The 17,335-nt window shown below is 46.2% G+C and overlaps 1 protein-coding gene across 1 annotated transcript; it reads right to left on the bottom strand.

The window, feature by feature from the left end:
- Nucleotides 1–4,932: 4,932 nt before the first annotated feature.
- On the bottom strand, nt 4,933–13,776 carry FAM167B (family with sequence similarity 167 member B). Its single transcript, XM_061597554.1, has 2 exons — nt 13,078–13,776; nt 4,933–7,803 (listed from the first exon to the last, which is right to left on the bottom strand). The coding sequence occupies exons 1-2, from the start codon at nt 13,384–13,386 to the stop codon at nt 7,540–7,542; spliced, it is 573 nt and encodes a 190-aa protein (XP_061453538.1). The 5' UTR covers nt 13,387–13,776; the 3' UTR covers nt 4,933–7,539.
- Nucleotides 13,777–17,335: the final 3,559 nt, after the last annotated feature.

Genomic DNA, 17,335 nt, shown 5'->3' with positions numbered 1-17,335 from the left:
CCCTGCCTGGCCTGTAGACTCCCTGTCTCTCATATTCCTTTGTTTGCTACTAATCTGCGACCTCTAGGGTTGCCAGGCTCAGGGCCTGAGACTGATCCTGTATCTTTAAGAGAAGAGAAAATGCAGCCAGGTGCAGGTTGTCTTGCAACACTGTAATGGGAAAAACCACAAGGTGGAATTCTGCCTGCACAACTTTTAAAGATACAGGAGACCTCTTGGTTGCCAGGCCCGGCCTCCAAGAGGTCCTTTGTATCTTTAAAAGTTGTGCAGGGGGAAAGGAGAATTCCACCTTGTGGTTTTTCTCATTACAGTGTTGCAAGAACACCTGCACTTGGCTGATTTTCTCTTCTCCTAAAAATACAGGATCAGTCTCAGGCCCTGAACCTGGCACCCCTAGCCACTTCCCATCCCACCATATAGAAAAATAGTCAAAACAATGGCATCGATTAACTTTGTCGACGACACCTAAATGAACTAAGGTGACCCCCCAGCAGTGACTCAGTGTGCCAATTCCTCTGAGGGCGGATAATTCTGGGACAGCTCTGCAGCAGGAGCGGTTAACAACACAGCGGGTGCAGAGAGGCAGCAGAACGCCTGCACGAGTCATAGGGGTGGGTGAGAATTCCGATCCCATTCGCAATTAAAGCAGAATTTATCAAATTCACAATTTCCGGAACAATATGAGAACCAAAACAGTCATCCTTCGAAATTCGCATTTATTAGAATGTTGGGATGCAGTTCGCCATCAAAACAACATTTACAAAAATGCATATATTAGGGGAAAGTGTGCATAAAAATGAATACATGAGTGAAGATAGCATGCAAAAAGGCATGAAATGATGAAAAATGGCTTGCGAAAATGTGCACCTTGCCTACAAAAATGTGTTTATTTGGAGAAATTCATACTAAAATGGTGGAGAATTTTCATGAGGATTAAAAAAAAAAATTAGCAGATCATTGTAGAAAAGTAGAGAACTGAATTTAACACTGGAAAAATGAGAATCAGAGAGATCTTTCCATCACTAACGAGTCAGTGCTCAGGGGTTGCCCTGAGAGATACAGCAGGCAGCCTCATCTGTGGGTGGCTGCTTTGAGGTTTCAGGAGCTTTTCATAATTTAACGCATGTTCTCTTGCAGCACATGATTTGGCCAAAGAATCACATCATGTCATTTCTCCTAGTGGCAAATCTCTTCCACACGCAGATCTTTCTGACTTAGTGCAAGAGAGTTGTGTGAGTAAAAGTGACCAAATCCACAGAAATCCTTCTGTTTCTACAAGCTTCTGCACAAGATGTTTTACAAGCTCTTTTCAAGATCCTTTGATGACTCACTGAAGTCCCTATACTGCAACACTCTGGTTCATACTCCTCCTAGGAGGACAGGCGGGATAAAATTTTAATAAATAAATAAATAAAATCCACTCCTTTTCTCACATTGTCTTGCTGAGAGACATCTGTTGGGACCACCAGATGTTGGGCTCCAACTTCCACCAGCCAGCCAGCACGGCCAACGGCTAGGGACACTGGGAGTTGCAGTTCATCATAGTCTGGAAGGCCACACATTCTGTTGTAACACAATCCCCTGACATATTATGGGCAGCACAACATGCAACATAAAAAAGCCTTGCTGCTGGATCAGGCCAAAGGCCCATCTCGTCCAGAATCTTGTTCCCACAGTGGCCAGATACCTTGATGGGAAATCCAAGGAGGACCTGAGCACAATAGAACTGAACCCACTTGCTATTACCAGCAATTAAGAGGCATAGTGCCTCTGACACTGAGGGTGGTACATAGTCATGACTAGTAGCCACTGCTGGCCTTATCCTCCATGCAAGAAATCGTCTCCTCATTGTAGAACAAGAATGCATAGAACATCACTACTACATTGTCTTCTACTACTTATGGCTCTTTAGATCCAAGCTACTGTGGAATTAAACTGCAGACACATTAGAGGGATGGAACAGGACTGGACTCCATAATAAGATGAAGATGCAATTGCTGTCTTAGGGCTTATCCATATGGGAGAATTACTTCATACTAAAGATGCTGTTTTTACCTCCATTTTCTGTTTGCACCATCCACAGTAAGAGCTCGATGCCAGCTGCAAACACGTTGTTTTCTATTCACACTGAGGGGAAGGATCAATCACACAGTTTCCTAATGACCATGTCCTCTAAGTTAACATTTCCACTCCCTCTGGTTACTTGGCAACTGAGCATGCTCAGTTTGTTCTATCAGTAAGTTTCATTTAAAAAAACAACAACCCAGAAGTGCAATTGTACAATACAACTGAAATACAATACAGCTGAAATTTATTCTTTTTTGGGGCCATATAACAGTAATTGTAATTTATTCCTTTTTATAAGTAATCTTCCAAGCTCTGGAAAAGGGTCTGTGAGGGGCTTGTCCTTTTGTACCATCCCTCTCTTTGTTGCATGGGACTCCTGAGAGGAACAGGAAAGCACAATAAACAGATGCCCCAGATGGGCTGAGAGCTGGCAGAGGGTAAGGACCCGCAGGGGTCTAGTCATCCAGGGTCTCGGGGGGGGTGTCTTAGACCCTTTACGTTTTTGGGAGCAGGGTCCCTCTGTCTTCAGCATCCTATGAGACAATCAGCAAGAAAGGGGAATGTGTTAGCCACTGAGAAGAGTCTTCTAACACACTTCCTTGTCCTTTCCTGCTGATTGAAGCCTATCAAAGTGAAAGGAGGTGAGTCAGCCATTGAGAAGACACTTTTCAGCACCTACACTCTCCCCTTTCATGCTATTGGCTCCTAGGGATGTCTGTTATTGTGGGAGAAGGCATTCACAAGGATCTCATTCTCAATCTTGCAGCAAAAAAAGGGGGGAGGGTGTGACTGTGGCTAACATGCAGGTACCCTGCACTTCTGAATTTGCCACTCTGCTGCTGGTAAGGGGAGGTGCTGCCAGCTGAGCAGAGCTTGTGGAGGAAGGAATGTGGTTACTGTCCCCTGGCCTACAGGAGGACAAGTAAAGGGGTAGTGACTGCCAGGTTGAGCTATAGGCGCTCTCTGACTAAAAGGCGGCCATAAATAATAGACTCTCAGGGTGGCTTGAGGGCCATGGGAGGATCCTGTGAAGTGACTGGGCTTCCAAGGGCCTCTAGAAATGAGACCCCACAACGTAATATTTATTTATTTATTTATTTATTTATTAGATTTATATCCCACCCTTCTCCCCAGTAGGAGCCCAGGGGGCCAAATGCATGGCCAATAATACATGGTCAATGAAGGAGCACTGGCAGAAGGCGACTGGAGTCTGGCGTTGTTTGATGGGAAGTGGGATGGACCCGTCAAGGTGCTTCACTGTTCGCCCCCAACCCATCACAGACCCGCTTAGGACAATTAGTCCGAGAGTTTCAGGCAACAGCCAGGCTTTTCCAAAACCTGGCCCAGTGAATCAAAACCTTGGCTCATCAGCCACTGCATTTGTGCGCCTGTCAGTTTGTTTGCTGTGCAATTGTTCCACTGGATATTGACCCCCTCAGAATGAAATATGGTACTCATGTTCAGGGCACAGTTCTAAGTTTCACATTCAAATATGAGCTCATCCCCCTCAGCCATTTCCAAGGGGGCAGGATATGTGTAAAACACAAAGCAATAGCATAGTGACTTTGAACAATGAGGCTCTGGAATGAAACCTGGAAGGCATCCCGTTCTGCTTTTCAGGTACTTGAACCTTGCATCTTCGCCACTCCAGCCCCCACAAAAAGGATAAGAAAGAAGCAGGACACAACATAATGTGATAGCACCTTTAAGCAATGAAACATCACGGTGAAATGTGGTGTGTATGTTCAGGGCAATGTGCTGTCTTCCATGAAATAATTCCAACCTGAACAAGTCCAAGGAAGTCCACAGCGACCGAAGCCTCCCAAACATTGTTCTTTATAAGCTAGCCCACTTGTGGCAAGTTATCTACAAAAGGGCTGTTGTGCAAGAACCTGTGCTTGAAGTGCGGGGCTGTCCAGATTTTCACAAGTCAGGAGGACTTCCTAGAAAATACTGAGGTCCCATTAATGCTGCAAGGCAAGACTGGCAGATAAGTTCCAATGTTTGTGTTGCAGAAATGCTCCTCTGTTACATAAGGTGGCCCTCCTTTTCATTACAGCAGGTGTGAGGGATGCTGAGGGATGCCTTCCTTCATGGGTCGCCTGGGGGCCATGTACCAACCAACAGTGAGCGTGGCCAGAGGAAACAAAACCAGAGGAATGGATGCCACTCTTGGCTTTGTACAGGAGGCTACATTTCACCCATGCAAAAGCCAAAGGTTTCTGTGTGTGAACACATGCATGCGCACTCAAAAACAAAATCCTCCCCTGGCAAGCAAGAGGCATCAGCACAGTCTACGTATACATTCTAGTCAAGCAAAAGGACTCAGGAAGGGCACAGAGCAGGACCAGGGAGGGGTATGGCCAAGGAAAGTACTGAGGGCCACATTCAGCCCCAGGATCCTCACCTGTTTTAGGGTATTATGTTGCCTTGGGCTAGATGGTGCACAGTGGGGTCTTGATGGCTGGCGGCTACTTCATGTCAGACTCTGAAAATAACAGTTTGTAGTCTGAATCTGGCCGGTTCTGAAAATGCAATTCTGAATTGCAGGGTCCGCTGCTATTGGGATTAGAGATGGGGGGAAATTTGATTCAGTTCGCAGTTAAAGGCAAATTTACCAAATCTGCACTTTTTGAAACAATATGTGAACTGAAATGCAGCCCACCTTCGGAATTCACACTTACTTGAATTTGCGATATACTTTTCCAACCAAACGATGTTTACAAGAATGCAAGTGTTGGGGGGAAATGTACTCAAAAACAAATGTATGCATGAAAATAACATACAAAGATGCATTATATTCCAGGAAACTGCTTGCAAAAATGTGTTTATTAGGAGAAATTCCCACTAAAGCGTTGATGGATTTTCATGATCTTTTTTTTTTTTTATAATTAAAAAATCACACATTGCTCCTGAAATAAGGAGAAACAAGCTTAAAGAATGGGAAAATGAGAAACAAAGCTGACAGGTACTTCCATCCCTAGTTGGGACTGACATTGCCTTCCTGCATGCCTGTTTGTTTGCTCACTATCTGCTCAACTTTTTGATTTATAAATGAACATATGTTAGAACACATCCGGTAAGTCTCAGGACTGTTGAAACAAAACTGTGCAAAGCTGCACCTGGAACTTGCCTCAGTGTTGAGGGTTAAAACTTAAGGCAAAAGACAACAGATACAAAACAGGGGACAGCAAAACCGGTATACATTTTATTTCTCTGTTTATAACGTTTGGAACCTGCTGGTCAGGCAACAGCCTCTCAGAGCAGCTAAAATAGATTAAGAATAACATAATAAAGAGAAATACAAAATAAAACCAGAGCAATAGGGAGAGACAAGAAGAGTCAGATTAAAATGACACATCAAAGTACAATATCTAAATGACCTGGGGAACTCCAGCTGAAGGAATGTCAGAGCTGGTGCCAGGCAGATCTCCCTGAGGAGAGCAATCCAAAGTATGGGGGGGGTGCAATTCAGAAGGCCCTATCCTGGGACACTCCCTGCCTCCCCAACCTCAGAGGGCTTGTGGATCTGAGGCAGGACCCTGACAAAGAATAGTCAGGCTGGCTCCTGTGGTGAGGGGGTAACAGGCATGGGGGTTGCCAGGACTCAGGGGGGACAGGGGAGGCCACAGGCCCATGTTGAAGCAAAAATCTGCATAAGTTCATTTTATGTATATGTGCTTCTGGGCAAGGGATAGGGGAGAATTTTGATTCAGTTTTCATTTAAAGGCAAAGTTACTGAATATAATTTGCAGTTTTCAGAACAATATGCAGACCAAAACACGGCCACCCTTCAAAATTCATACTTCTCCAAATTTAGCAGTGCCATTCCCCAGCCAAGTAATACATTAAACAAAATGCATATACTGGGGGAAGGTGTGTATAAAAATGCTTGTATTCATGAAAATAACATACAAAAATGCATTATATTAGGATAAATTGCTTTGCAAACGTATAAATTAGATAAAATTGCATACAAAAATATATTGGAAGGAATTTGCACTAAAACGCCGGTGAGGACTTTTTTTCAAAAAATAGCAAATTGATGTGGAAATGTGGAGAACTGAACTTACGATTGGAAAAATTAAAAACCAAAGTTGACATATTAGCCCATTCCTATCCTGGGCAAATTAAGATGGGGAGGTCACTGGGGACTCACCAGCGCTGTCCTTTGCAGTGTACCCAGCTGCCCTGTAAGCAAAGCCTAATAATAATAATAATAATAATAATAATAATAATAATAATAATAATAATAATAATTTTCTTTAAAAGAGAGAAAAAGGGAGAGGAGACCCAAAGCTCACTCCCTTTGCCAGGGTATCTTTTAAGAATGCCTCTGGTAAAAAGATATGGACTTGGCTACTTTCTCCAGGTGCCTAGGCTTTTTCATGGTTATAAAACCATCTGCTGTGGATTCCGCAAAGCAATGTGGAAGTGGAAACAGACGGACCAGCAGAAACAAGGTGGGCGGGGGAATCTGCCAATGCTCCCTGTCCCCCTCCCCATTGGACTTCAGCAATCTTTACACCCAGGTTCCCATCCTCTTAACAATCTTCCAATCCCAGGCAAAAAAAAAAAAAACATGAAAAAAATCCTGTGCAAATTTCCAAATGATAGGATGCAAATTTTTTTTGTTTGATTTTTTAATAGATTTTTTTAATCAAAGAGAGTAAAAAGCCGTATATGTCCCTCCAGTTTGCATCCTGTCATTCGGAAATTTGCACAGGCTATATAATCATTGGAATGAATGATTAATCCGGTGTTTTTTTAAAAAAAAATACAGATTTTTGGACTCAGTTCTGATAAGCGAGCAAACCTGAAGCTATGAATCATCCCATGGCTCTTGTTATATTTTCCTCTCCAGCTCAGCCAAGGAGCTGCCTGTAAAACTTTCAGGTGCTCTCTGAAATGTAAAAATGGTGCCCATCCCACATGCCAGTTCCTGGGACTCTTTGGCCTGGTAGATGGCCTTGTAAACCCCACAAAAACAAAAACATATCCTTCCTACAAACCAGCCAGGCACCCTTTGCTAGTTAGTGTAACCAGGTTACCATCAGGTTACCTGCCCACATCCCCTAATTTCTTACACGCTGCTGCTCACGATCCCTTGAGTTATTTATTTGGAGTCCTTGCCTGCCCTCCTTCATCTTTCATTCACTCCCTGCCTTTTCTGAGCAGCAGAAGCACATGCCACTGTGGAAGTGATGGTGGCAGGTGCAGAGTGCTGCCTGCAGCAACAATGCCTTATTTTACAAAGCACTGCCCTGGGCAGTTACCCAGAATCCCCTGCTGACAGGGCTCTCTCCCTGTCCTTTTGGGAAACTGATTCTCCAACCCATAACCAAAACACAGGCCTGGTTGCTGCAGGCGAGAGTGCCTCATCCGCAGTGGCAATCGAGGGGTCTATAGGTGCATGTCCTTTGCTGAAGAATGCAGGCCCTAAAAAGCAAGCGGGAGATGGGTCCAGGCCCTTCAGCACAAGGAGAAACGGCGAGAGTTGATGTTCATGCGCGTGACACCAATGTGCTTGAGCGGGGTAGACAACAGGAAAGCCATCTTGGGCGGGATGTTACACAGCAGGTCAGAGTCCTCGTCGCAGCCCTCCAGCTCAAAGGTGGCATCGTCCAGCATCTCTTTGTGTTGGTGACAGGCCTGCTCCACCTTCAGCCGGTGAATTTGAGCACGCAGACCCATCAGTTGCCGCGCCAGCTGGTGATCCAAGGTCTGCATCTCCCGCTGGGCAGAAGCAAAAGGATGGTGAAGGCTGATGGGCAATACTGCCCTCCGACAAGAGCACAAGAAGAGCCGGGCTACTGGTTCAGGCCAAAGGGGGCCCATCCAGTCCAGCATCCTGTTTTCACAGTGGCCAACCGGCCACCGATGAGAAGGCAGGACATGAGCGCAAGAGCACCCTCCCCACTTGTGCTTCCCAGCAACTGGTATTCAAAGACATACTGCCATAGCGACCAACGGCAGTGGCCACTGATAGCCTCCAGAACTTGCCATTCTCTGAGGCCAGGGAGTTCTCATAGAGCTATTACTCCTGTGCTCATAGCCTCTGACATTTCACGTGCTATAAGACTGGGGGAGGTTAGTCTGGATGATGTCTTGGGTCTCTTCCAAGCCTGTGATTCAGTAACTGTAAGGATAGCATGTGTAGAGGAAGAAATCTGCTGAACTGCCCAAGCCAGCCTCTTTGTTCGGGTAATGGGTCTGGCCAAGTCTGTCAAGTGCCCGATTTACCTCTCTAAAGACTTGGTCAAGAGCAAATGTGTTACCATAGGAACGATTGGCCGGTCTTTCGGGAAGGTCACCACCACCCCGCCTCACCTAGCTGGGGCCAGGAGGTAGCTTTTGTAGTTTTGGTCTGATCTGGAGCTGAAAAGACACAGAGAGGCTTGACTACTCTATGTGCTGAATCCCAAGCTATGGCTTTGGGGAGCCTCCCTAGAAACCTAATGAGGAAGCAAAATCTGCTGGAGTGTTAATGCTGTGAGGCCTTTCATCTCATGCAGTGGAGACTTTCAAAAAAGCTGAAAGCACCTTGGACTGCTCCTTGAAAGTTCGAACTAAACCCCAGAGCGGATACAGTGCCCCACTGACGTTGGAACCACCACTGACAGCAGAGCCACCAGCCTCACTGATCTCATGCTGAGGTTGTATATATGCGTAAATAAAACCATATATCCTAAAGACACCACAGTCTCCGCTGACCTTTATTCCAAGGAAACCAAGCCCTGGGGAAGCACTGGAACCCCTGGAGTCTCTCACCACCCAGAGATTGGTGTGCATGCAACATATGTATTACAATGTAAGTATACAATGACACCCAAATTCTTAGGCCAAGGATTATAATAATAATAATAATAAAAATTTATTTATCAGACGCCCATCTGTCCGACTGAACGGACACTCTGGGCGACGTACAATATAAAATACACTCAATATATACATAATCATCATCACAGTATTAATATCATAGCATCTCGTCTAACAGAACCATCCTACGCTAACATAGTATAAAACCTAACCCACCCCAGAGATCCCATAGGCCTGCCTGAAGAGCCAGGTCTTCAAGGCTCGGTGAAAAGTCAACAGGGTCAAAGGGAAGTAAGTTCCAGAGGGTGGGGGCCACGATCGAAAAAGCCCTCTCCCTGGTCCGCACCAGCCTAGTTGTCTTTGCCGGTGGGACCAAGAGAAGGTCCTGTGAGGCTGATCTTGTTTGGCGGCATATTTGGTGATACTGGAGGCGTTCCTTCAGATACACTGGGCCGGAACCGTATAGGGTTTTAAAGGTTAATACCAACACCTTGAATTGGGCCCGGTATACAACTGGCAACCAGTGTAATTCAATCAGCACTGGGGTGATATGATCGCAGCGGGGGGGGGGGTCTGCTTTATTAAGCGCGCCGCCGCATTTTGTACCAGCTGGAGTTTCTGGACCGTCTTCAAGGGTAACCCCACGTAGAGCGCATTACAGTAGTCTAATCGAGAGGAGATCAGGGCATGTATTACTCGTGGGAGCAGATGTATGGGAAGATAGGGTCGCAGCCTCTGTACTAGATGAAGTTGGTACCAGGCTGCCCGGCTAACTGCAGAAACCTGAGCCTCCATAGTCAGCTGGGAGTCCAGGATAACCCCAAGACTGCGGACCTGGTCCTTCAAGGGCAAACTCACCCCATTAAGTATCAGGTCAAAATCACCCAACCTTCTCTTGTCCCCCACCAGCAACACCTCGGTCTTGTCGGGGTTCAGCTTCAGCCTGTTCACTCCCATCCATCCACTTACTGACTCCAGGCACTTGGACAAGGTATCCACAGCCAACTCTGGTGAGGATTTAAATGAGAGATAGAGCGGCGTGTCATCCACATATTGGTGACACTGCAGCCCAAAACTCCTGATGATGGCTCCCAGCGGTTTCATATAAATGTTAAATAGCATGGGGGAGAGGATAGAACCCTGTGGCACACCACAGTTTAGGGGCCAAGGGTCTGAAACCTCATCCCCCAACACTACCCGTTGATATCTACCGGAGAGATAGGAATGGAACCACCGTAAAACAGTGCCTCCTATTCCCAATCCCTCCAGGCGACTCAACAGGATACCGTGGTCGACGGTATCAAAAGCTGCTGAGAGGTCCAGGAGGATGAGGAAGGTATGTTCTCCCCTATCCAACGCCCTCCTCATATCATCCACCAGAGCGACCAAGGCTGTTTCAGTTCCGTGTCCAGTCCTGAAGCCCAACTGGAAAGGATCTAAATAATCTGCTTCCTCCAAGTGTGTCTGTAACTGTTTGGCCACCACACGCTCAATCACCTTGCCCAAGAACGGTAAATTAGAGACTGGGCAAAAGTTGTTTAAATCTTGGGGATCCAAGGAGGGCTTTTTCAAGATAGGTCTTATCACAGCCTCCTTGAGGGCTAATGGCATTGCACCCTCCTCTAAGGATGCATTTACCATTGCCGTGATCCCTTTGCCCAGTCTCTCTTTACAGCTCATAACGAGCCATGAAGGGCAAGGATCAAGCAAGCAAGTGGATTAAAGTTATCTGAACTCCCCTCCCTCATTATCATACATTACTGTCATCAGGACTAGTCCTACAGTTAGGCAGAATGAGCTAGGCATCATGTCAGGCAGCTGATTCTGGGTGTCATGAAAGGGCAGCAAAGTGGTTCATTATTAAAAAACATTACTATTGTATATTTTTACTGCACTGTAAAAACGGAGTGGGGAGAGGCACTGGTGGGATTTTTCTGCTTTGGGTGCCAAAATAACTTTGCCGACTTGGATACTATGTACCTTCTGTGTGTCTGTGTGTCTGTGTCTGTACTCACAGTGCACATTATGTGTTCACACATGCAATGTTTGGTGCTCTTCCTCAGTTAGCAAAACATTTTGGGCTGGGCCTGATTGCTGCAGGCTCTGCTCTACCTTCTGGATGTTGTATATTCATTTACTTGTCCAACTTCCTTCAAAAAGGGGTGTGTTATGGTTTAGCTAAAAATATACTAGAAAATCATAATCGTCTATGACAGGTTACCAAGAGTTCAAAACACACCTTAGCAACTAAGATACAGAAGACCTCTTGGAGGCAACCAAGAGGTCTCCTGTATCTTTCAAAGTTGTGCAGGGGGAAGGGAGAATTCCACCTTGTGGTTTTTCTCATTACGGTGTTGCAAGAACACCTGCGCTTGGCTGACTTTCTCTTCTCCTAAAGATACAGGATCAGGATCAGGCCCTGAACCTGGCAACCTAAGTCTAAAACATCTGGAAGGTACTAGATTAGGGGAGGCTGTTCTAGAGGCAGGCAGGGGCTATGTTGGAATGTATGAGGTTCAACTCCAACTTGGTGGGTTGAGGCTGCATGGGGTTAATAAGGGTAGCTAGTTAGCTAGATGTAAGGACTCTTTCCTATCAAGCATGTACTTCCAGAATAAAGTAGTTGTTTCTTATTTTACAGCTTAAAGTCTCTGTCTGACTAATTTGCAGGGAAGGTAGAATCTTAGCAAAGATTCATACACACACACTAAGCTCGCTCAATACTCTCCGTTCCGCAGCGCATACACAACTTTGCTACGCATCTCAATAGAGAGAAATTCTGACAGGCTAAACCTTGAAGAAGGGCAACTCACTCTGCAAATTTTAACAAGTTAGAGACAAAATAGGTTCCAGGAAACAGGGGCTGTCCCTGGTAGACGGAGACAACTAGAGCATGTGTGTGTTTGGAGTGCATCACTTCCGACTGAAGGATTATCAATGTTCCTCTAACAATACTAATGCTAAATCTTGCACATAGAAATCTGGGGAGAAGCCAGTTTTCTACATGGCGGGAAATTATATATCCCTCTGTGTAGAAAACTGGACACACACACACTTAACCACTTGATATCCTGCAGCTATATCTGCTTAAGCTCCAGTTGGTTGGGTGCTGAATTTAATACTGCTAATTGGCCAAGGCTAATTGGCACCTAGGGATGTCTGTTGTTGTGGGAGAAGGCATTAACAAGGATCTCATTCTCAACCCAGCAGCAAAAAAAGTGTGTGTGGCTGTGACTATCATGAAGGAACCCTGCACTTCTGGATTTGCCACTACGCTACCGTAAGGGAGCGGGGATAACCTCCTCCTCCACCACATCTGAGGGCAGCAGGGCTAACTTAGGGGGTTCAGGACAACTCTGTCTTCCAAGAGAGGGAAGGTTTCAGTGGGGTCTCCCACCATCACCCTGGACGCCACCCCACCCTGTGTCTGCCACCTGAGGGAGCTCCCTTGCTCTGTCATGTGGGTGGGCTGACCCTGCAACTTATCAAAAGCCACCTACAGAGTCCATGACTGAGGAGAGATACAAATGCAGGGGGTTCTTTAAGTGTGCGGCTTCTTCACTGCCTCAGCCTTGCAGATTTAAGCCAAATATCAACAAGACTTTCCTAACCATCAAATGTCAGTTTGCCAGTGCGGCAAGTTGCCCCACAACAGCCAGCAGTGGGCAGATGCCTTCCCCCCTCCCCATTCTTTGAGGGCTGCCCCCTAGTGCAGAGCTGGGAGTAGTTCTTCATATCTGAAGCTTGGGACCCAGTTTACTTGCTTGACCGTCTGACCCCATTATGTGCCCACTCGAGTACTTCGCTCTGTAGAACTGGTCCTGTTACAGGTGCCACATAATGTTCATTCTGCACATGTAAGAAATAATTCATTTAGTGTGGCAGCACTTCGGAACTCCCTGCCTCTTGACATCAGGCAGGTGCCTTCGCTGCATTCCTTTTGGCGCCTGCTTAAAACTTTTTTGTTTAGGCAAGCGTATGCAGACACATACAAGTTGATCTGTTTTTTTTTAGTAGCTGTATTAATTGTTTTAAATATGATTTTAATTACTTGTTTTTAACTGTTTTATTGATGGTTTTAATGTTCTGTAAACCGCTTAGAGGTCTTTACATTCAAGCAGTACATAAATGTGTTAAAAAAAAATCTGCTGCTCATGCTCATGTTCCCCAAAGAGGTGGGGAGGTACTCACCAGCTCCATCCTGAGCCACTCCAAGGCATCACCAATGGTGGGGAACCCACATATGGTCTTCAAAGGCTCGGGGGCCTGGGAATCTTCCTCAGCCGTCTCCCCACCCTGCTTCTCTCGCAGGGTCCTGAGGGCTCCATCTCGGAGTCCGTTACGCCAGGAGGGGCTTTGCACACGGGCCTCCCACTCCAGGTACGAAGGGCGGCGGGTCTGCAGCTTCAGCTTGGCTGTCAAGGCCTTGACACTGTCGAGGTTCTCCTCCTCCGAGTTGGACTCTTCTTCCCCCAACTCCTTGAACCTCACCAAGGACATCGCAGAGGCCTGCAGGCGACCCGGCGTCCCAACAGGCGACACACCGGCTCACTCTCTCTTGCTCTCTCTGTCCGCTGGGTGTGCATATGTGTGCGTGCATAGGCGAAAAGTGTTTATTCTTGGAACAATAAAGTCCTTGGAATAAAAAAAGGAAAGGAAAAAAAGCAGGAACTCTAATTATCCAGAGCTTAATGGTGGGCCTTTTTTTTCCCTTTGCTCTTGTATTATTGTCTCCAACTGGGAGGAGACACCCTGTTCTTTGAAAGGAAGTTTCAGCGAGGACATAAAAGACAGCAAGAGTGTAAACTCATTTATCCACAGCCACTCCTTCCTTTCCCGACTCTTATTATCAGCAGAGAAAAAGATGTGGATCCTCCACCCAGGTCTGAAATAGAGGGAAGGTTGAAAGGTCACTCCAGCAGATTCATGGTCTTGTTCAGCCAGTCAATAACGTCAAGACGAGATAGTGGATATATATACCCTCCAACTTCCTATCGGCCCTCAGTACCTTTGCTACTCTTTCTAATTACAGCACAATTATGGCACAGTTAAGTAACGCAGCAGCAGCACCTGCTGGCTGGTACGAAAACAGCCACTTGATGCACTTCAATGCAGTATAGTGTTCACCAGTCAATCCTAACACATTTTGAATTGCACACACATTGCAGTCATGTGTGAACTAGCTCTGATCTCCTGACTTGAACCTCCTGCTTTGCTGTTTTTAACTGTTATGCTGCTTTAATGGCCTTGTTTATTATTTATTGTAATTATGGATGATTTAATATAGCTGTATTTCACTGGTTTTTATTGGTTTTGTTATTTTGCTGTTGGCCTTTATTTGTTTTTGAACTGCCGTGATATTTCTTCTTGAAACGAAAGGTGGCATATAAATTATTTTAATAGTAATAACAAGAACAACTAGCAGAGCACAGGTCCAGCCAGCAGCAATTTCCCTTATCATAGGAACGGAGGTAGTTGCCATAGTCCTGTTCCATGCATTGGCCTCAACAGTCCAGGTGTTCAGGCAAGCAGAGCAAAGTGGGGCAAGGTAGGGTCAGGTCTAAGCTCTGGCAAGGCAAGAGTTTCAGAATTAAGCGGCACCTTGGACAGCTCTATGCATGCGTCACATTGGCTACTCTGTAAGAGCACAGGCCAAATGTTGCTTCTGCATCAGTCATCCTCAGATTGATCTTTCTCACTATCTGAGTGGTTAGTTCCGCTTTCTGTAGGAGAAACCCCCTTAGAATTATAGAATAGTAGAGTTGGAAGGGGCCTCTAAGGCCATCAAGTCCAACCCCCTGCTCAATGCAGGAATCCAAGTCAAAGCATTCCCGACAGATGGCTGTCCAGCTGCCTCTTGAACGCCTCCAGTGTCAGAGAGCCCACTACCTCTCTAGGTAATTGGTTCCATTGTCGTATGGCTCTAACAGTTAGGAAGTTTTTCCTGATGTCCAGTCGAAATCTGGCTTCCTGCAACTTGAGCCCATTATTCTGTGTCCTGCACTCTGGGACGATCGAGAAGAGATCCCGGCCCTCCTCTGTGTGACAACCTTTCATGTACTTGAAGAGTGCTATCATATCTCCCCTCAGTCTTCTCTTCTCCAGGCTAAACATGCCCAGTTCTTTCAGTCTCTCCTCATAGGGCTTTGTTTCCAGTCCCCTGATCATCCCTGTTTGTAATGTACTGCCTTCAAGTCGATTCCGACTTATGGCAACCCTATGAATAGCGTTTTCATGAGGCTGAGAGGCAGTGACTGGCCCAGGGTCACCCAGTGAGCTTCATGGCTATGTGGAGATTCAAATCCTGGTCACCCAGGTTGTAGGGAAAGGTTGGGGAATATTTTTTAGCCTGAGAGCTACAGTCCTTCTTGGCCAATCTTTCAGGGCCCACATGCCAATGGTGGGTGTAGCCAAAGCAAGCACACAGACTGCATGCATGCGCATACCATGCAGCATACACACAGGCATGTATATGCTTAGGCATACTTCCTCCCCAGAAGTTAGGCTTCGCTTCCCAGCAGCACTTTCTGGAAAGATTGTCGTGTCCACCCAAAGACAAAACAAAACAACTGAAAGAAAGCATCTCTTGGAGCCAATAGAAGGCTTATCCCAAGCCTAAGTGAGGGGCAGGGGGCATTCACCGCACACACACAGAGGAGGCGAGTCAGCCCTGCTCTCTGCTGGAAGCAGAATGCTTGGCTGCTACATAGACCTGTGCCTTGTCCCACTGAAGCTCTTCTTGTCTTGTTTTTCGGATTGGGAATATGGGAGGGATTGTCCTGCCATTGCCCCACTTTGGGATGCAAAGGCTGCCGTGTAAAGCTGACATATATGTTTGCTTGTTACCTTCTCCCTCTCAACCCCTTTTCCTTTCATGTCATGTATTTAGATTGCATGTCTAAGTGCCACTACTTTCTTTTGTCCAATTTTGGGAGCCTTTTTTGGGGAGCCTTTTTCAGCCGAAAAGAAGCGAGACTGCCTTTAAAATTGCTGTCTTTCTTTCATGTCTATGGGTTGTCTCCAACTGAGTTCTACTTGGGGTACTCACTGAAATTAATGGAGCTAAGTTATGTCCATTATCTTCAATGGGTCTACTCTGAGTAGGACTAGCACTGGATACAACCCTATGATTTTTTGTGGGGGGGATCAGACACAATAGTTACTAAGGTTAAGAGCATAAGAGTCCTGCAGCTGGATCCAACCATCTAGTCCAGCATCCTGATTTCACAGTGACCAACCAGATGCCCATTACAGAAGCCCACAAGCAGGGGCTTGACAGCAACAGCAACTCATAGAATCATAGAGCTGGAAAGGACCTATAAGGCCATTAAGTCCAACCCCTTGTTCAATGCAGGAATAACTTAAAGCATCCCTGAGAGGTGCCTGTCCAGCTGCCTCCTGAATGCCTCCAGTGTGGCAGAGCCCACCATCTCCCTAGGTCAATGGTTCCATTGTCGTATGGCTCTAACAGTTAGGAAGTTTTTCCTGATGTTCAGCTGAAATCCGGCTTCCTGTAACTTGACCCCATTATTCCGTGTCCTGCACTCTCCCCACTTATTACTCCGAGCACCTGGTATTCAGAGGCAGATTGTCTCCGACCTGACCGTGGGGGTAGAACAAGGCCATTGTGGCTACCCACAGGGATAGCCTTATCCTCCATGAATTTGCCTAATCTCCCTTTAAAGACATCCAAGCTGGTGGCCACTATTACCTCTTGTGGGAGCGGGTTCCACAGTTTAAACATGCGCCCTGTGAAGACGTGCCTCCTTTTGTCTATCCAAAACCTCCCAACATTCAGCTTCATTGGATGGCTCAGAGTTCTAGTATTATGAGACAGGCAGGAAAAACTTCTCTTCATCCACCTTCTCTACAACTTGCCCCATTTTATACACTTCTATCACATCCTCTCTTTACTCAACTTTTTTCCAAGCTAAAAAGCCACAATTGTCCTCATAGAGGAGTCGCTCCAGACCCTTGATCAGTTTTTGGTTGCCCTTTCCTGAACCTGTTCCAATTCTATACTATTCTTTCTAGAGGCAAGGCAGTATTCCAAGTGCAGTCTCACCATAGACTTATATAACTAGGGCAGAATTTATTTTATTTATTTAAATAACTTCTTTGGCAAGAAAGCTCTTCCCAGCCCCCTTTGTATGTTACAGATCAGCTGGAGGGTCGGAAATGTTGCTTTATGCTCCCCCTGCAGAGAACGGTAGGTGGGTCACTAAAATCCCAGTGCCCAGTGCCATGATCCAGGGGGACCTCTGAGAATTCCCAAAATAAGCCTTGCCTCTGCAGAGCTCTCTTGCTTCCCTTATCTTTAGCTGGGCGCATAGGCCATTTGGCCAGGTCACCTTAAACTGGTGGCTTATTTGCAGAGCTTGGAAAAGTTACTTTTTTTAACTACAGCTCCCATCAGCCCCAGCCAGCATGGCCACTGGATTGGGCTCAT

This window comes from Rhineura floridana, chromosome 15, assembly GCF_030035675.1.
Source record: "Rhineura floridana isolate rRhiFlo1 chromosome 15, rRhiFlo1.hap2, whole genome shotgun sequence".
NCBI classification, from domain to species: domain Eukaryota; kingdom Metazoa; phylum Chordata; class Lepidosauria; order Squamata; family Rhineuridae; genus Rhineura; species Rhineura floridana.
This window is presented reverse-complemented; position numbering and strand designations above follow the sequence as displayed.

Coding starts and splice junctions, on each gene's coding strand:
- FAM167B (XM_061597554.1), bottom strand. CDS start 13,386: ATGTCCTTGGTGAGGTTCAAGGAGTTGGGGGAAGAAGAGTCCAACTCG. Junction 7,804..13,077: donor AGTGGCTCAGGATGGAGCTG/GTGAGTACCTCC, acceptor GCTTCTGCCCAG/CGGGAGATGCAGACCTTGGA.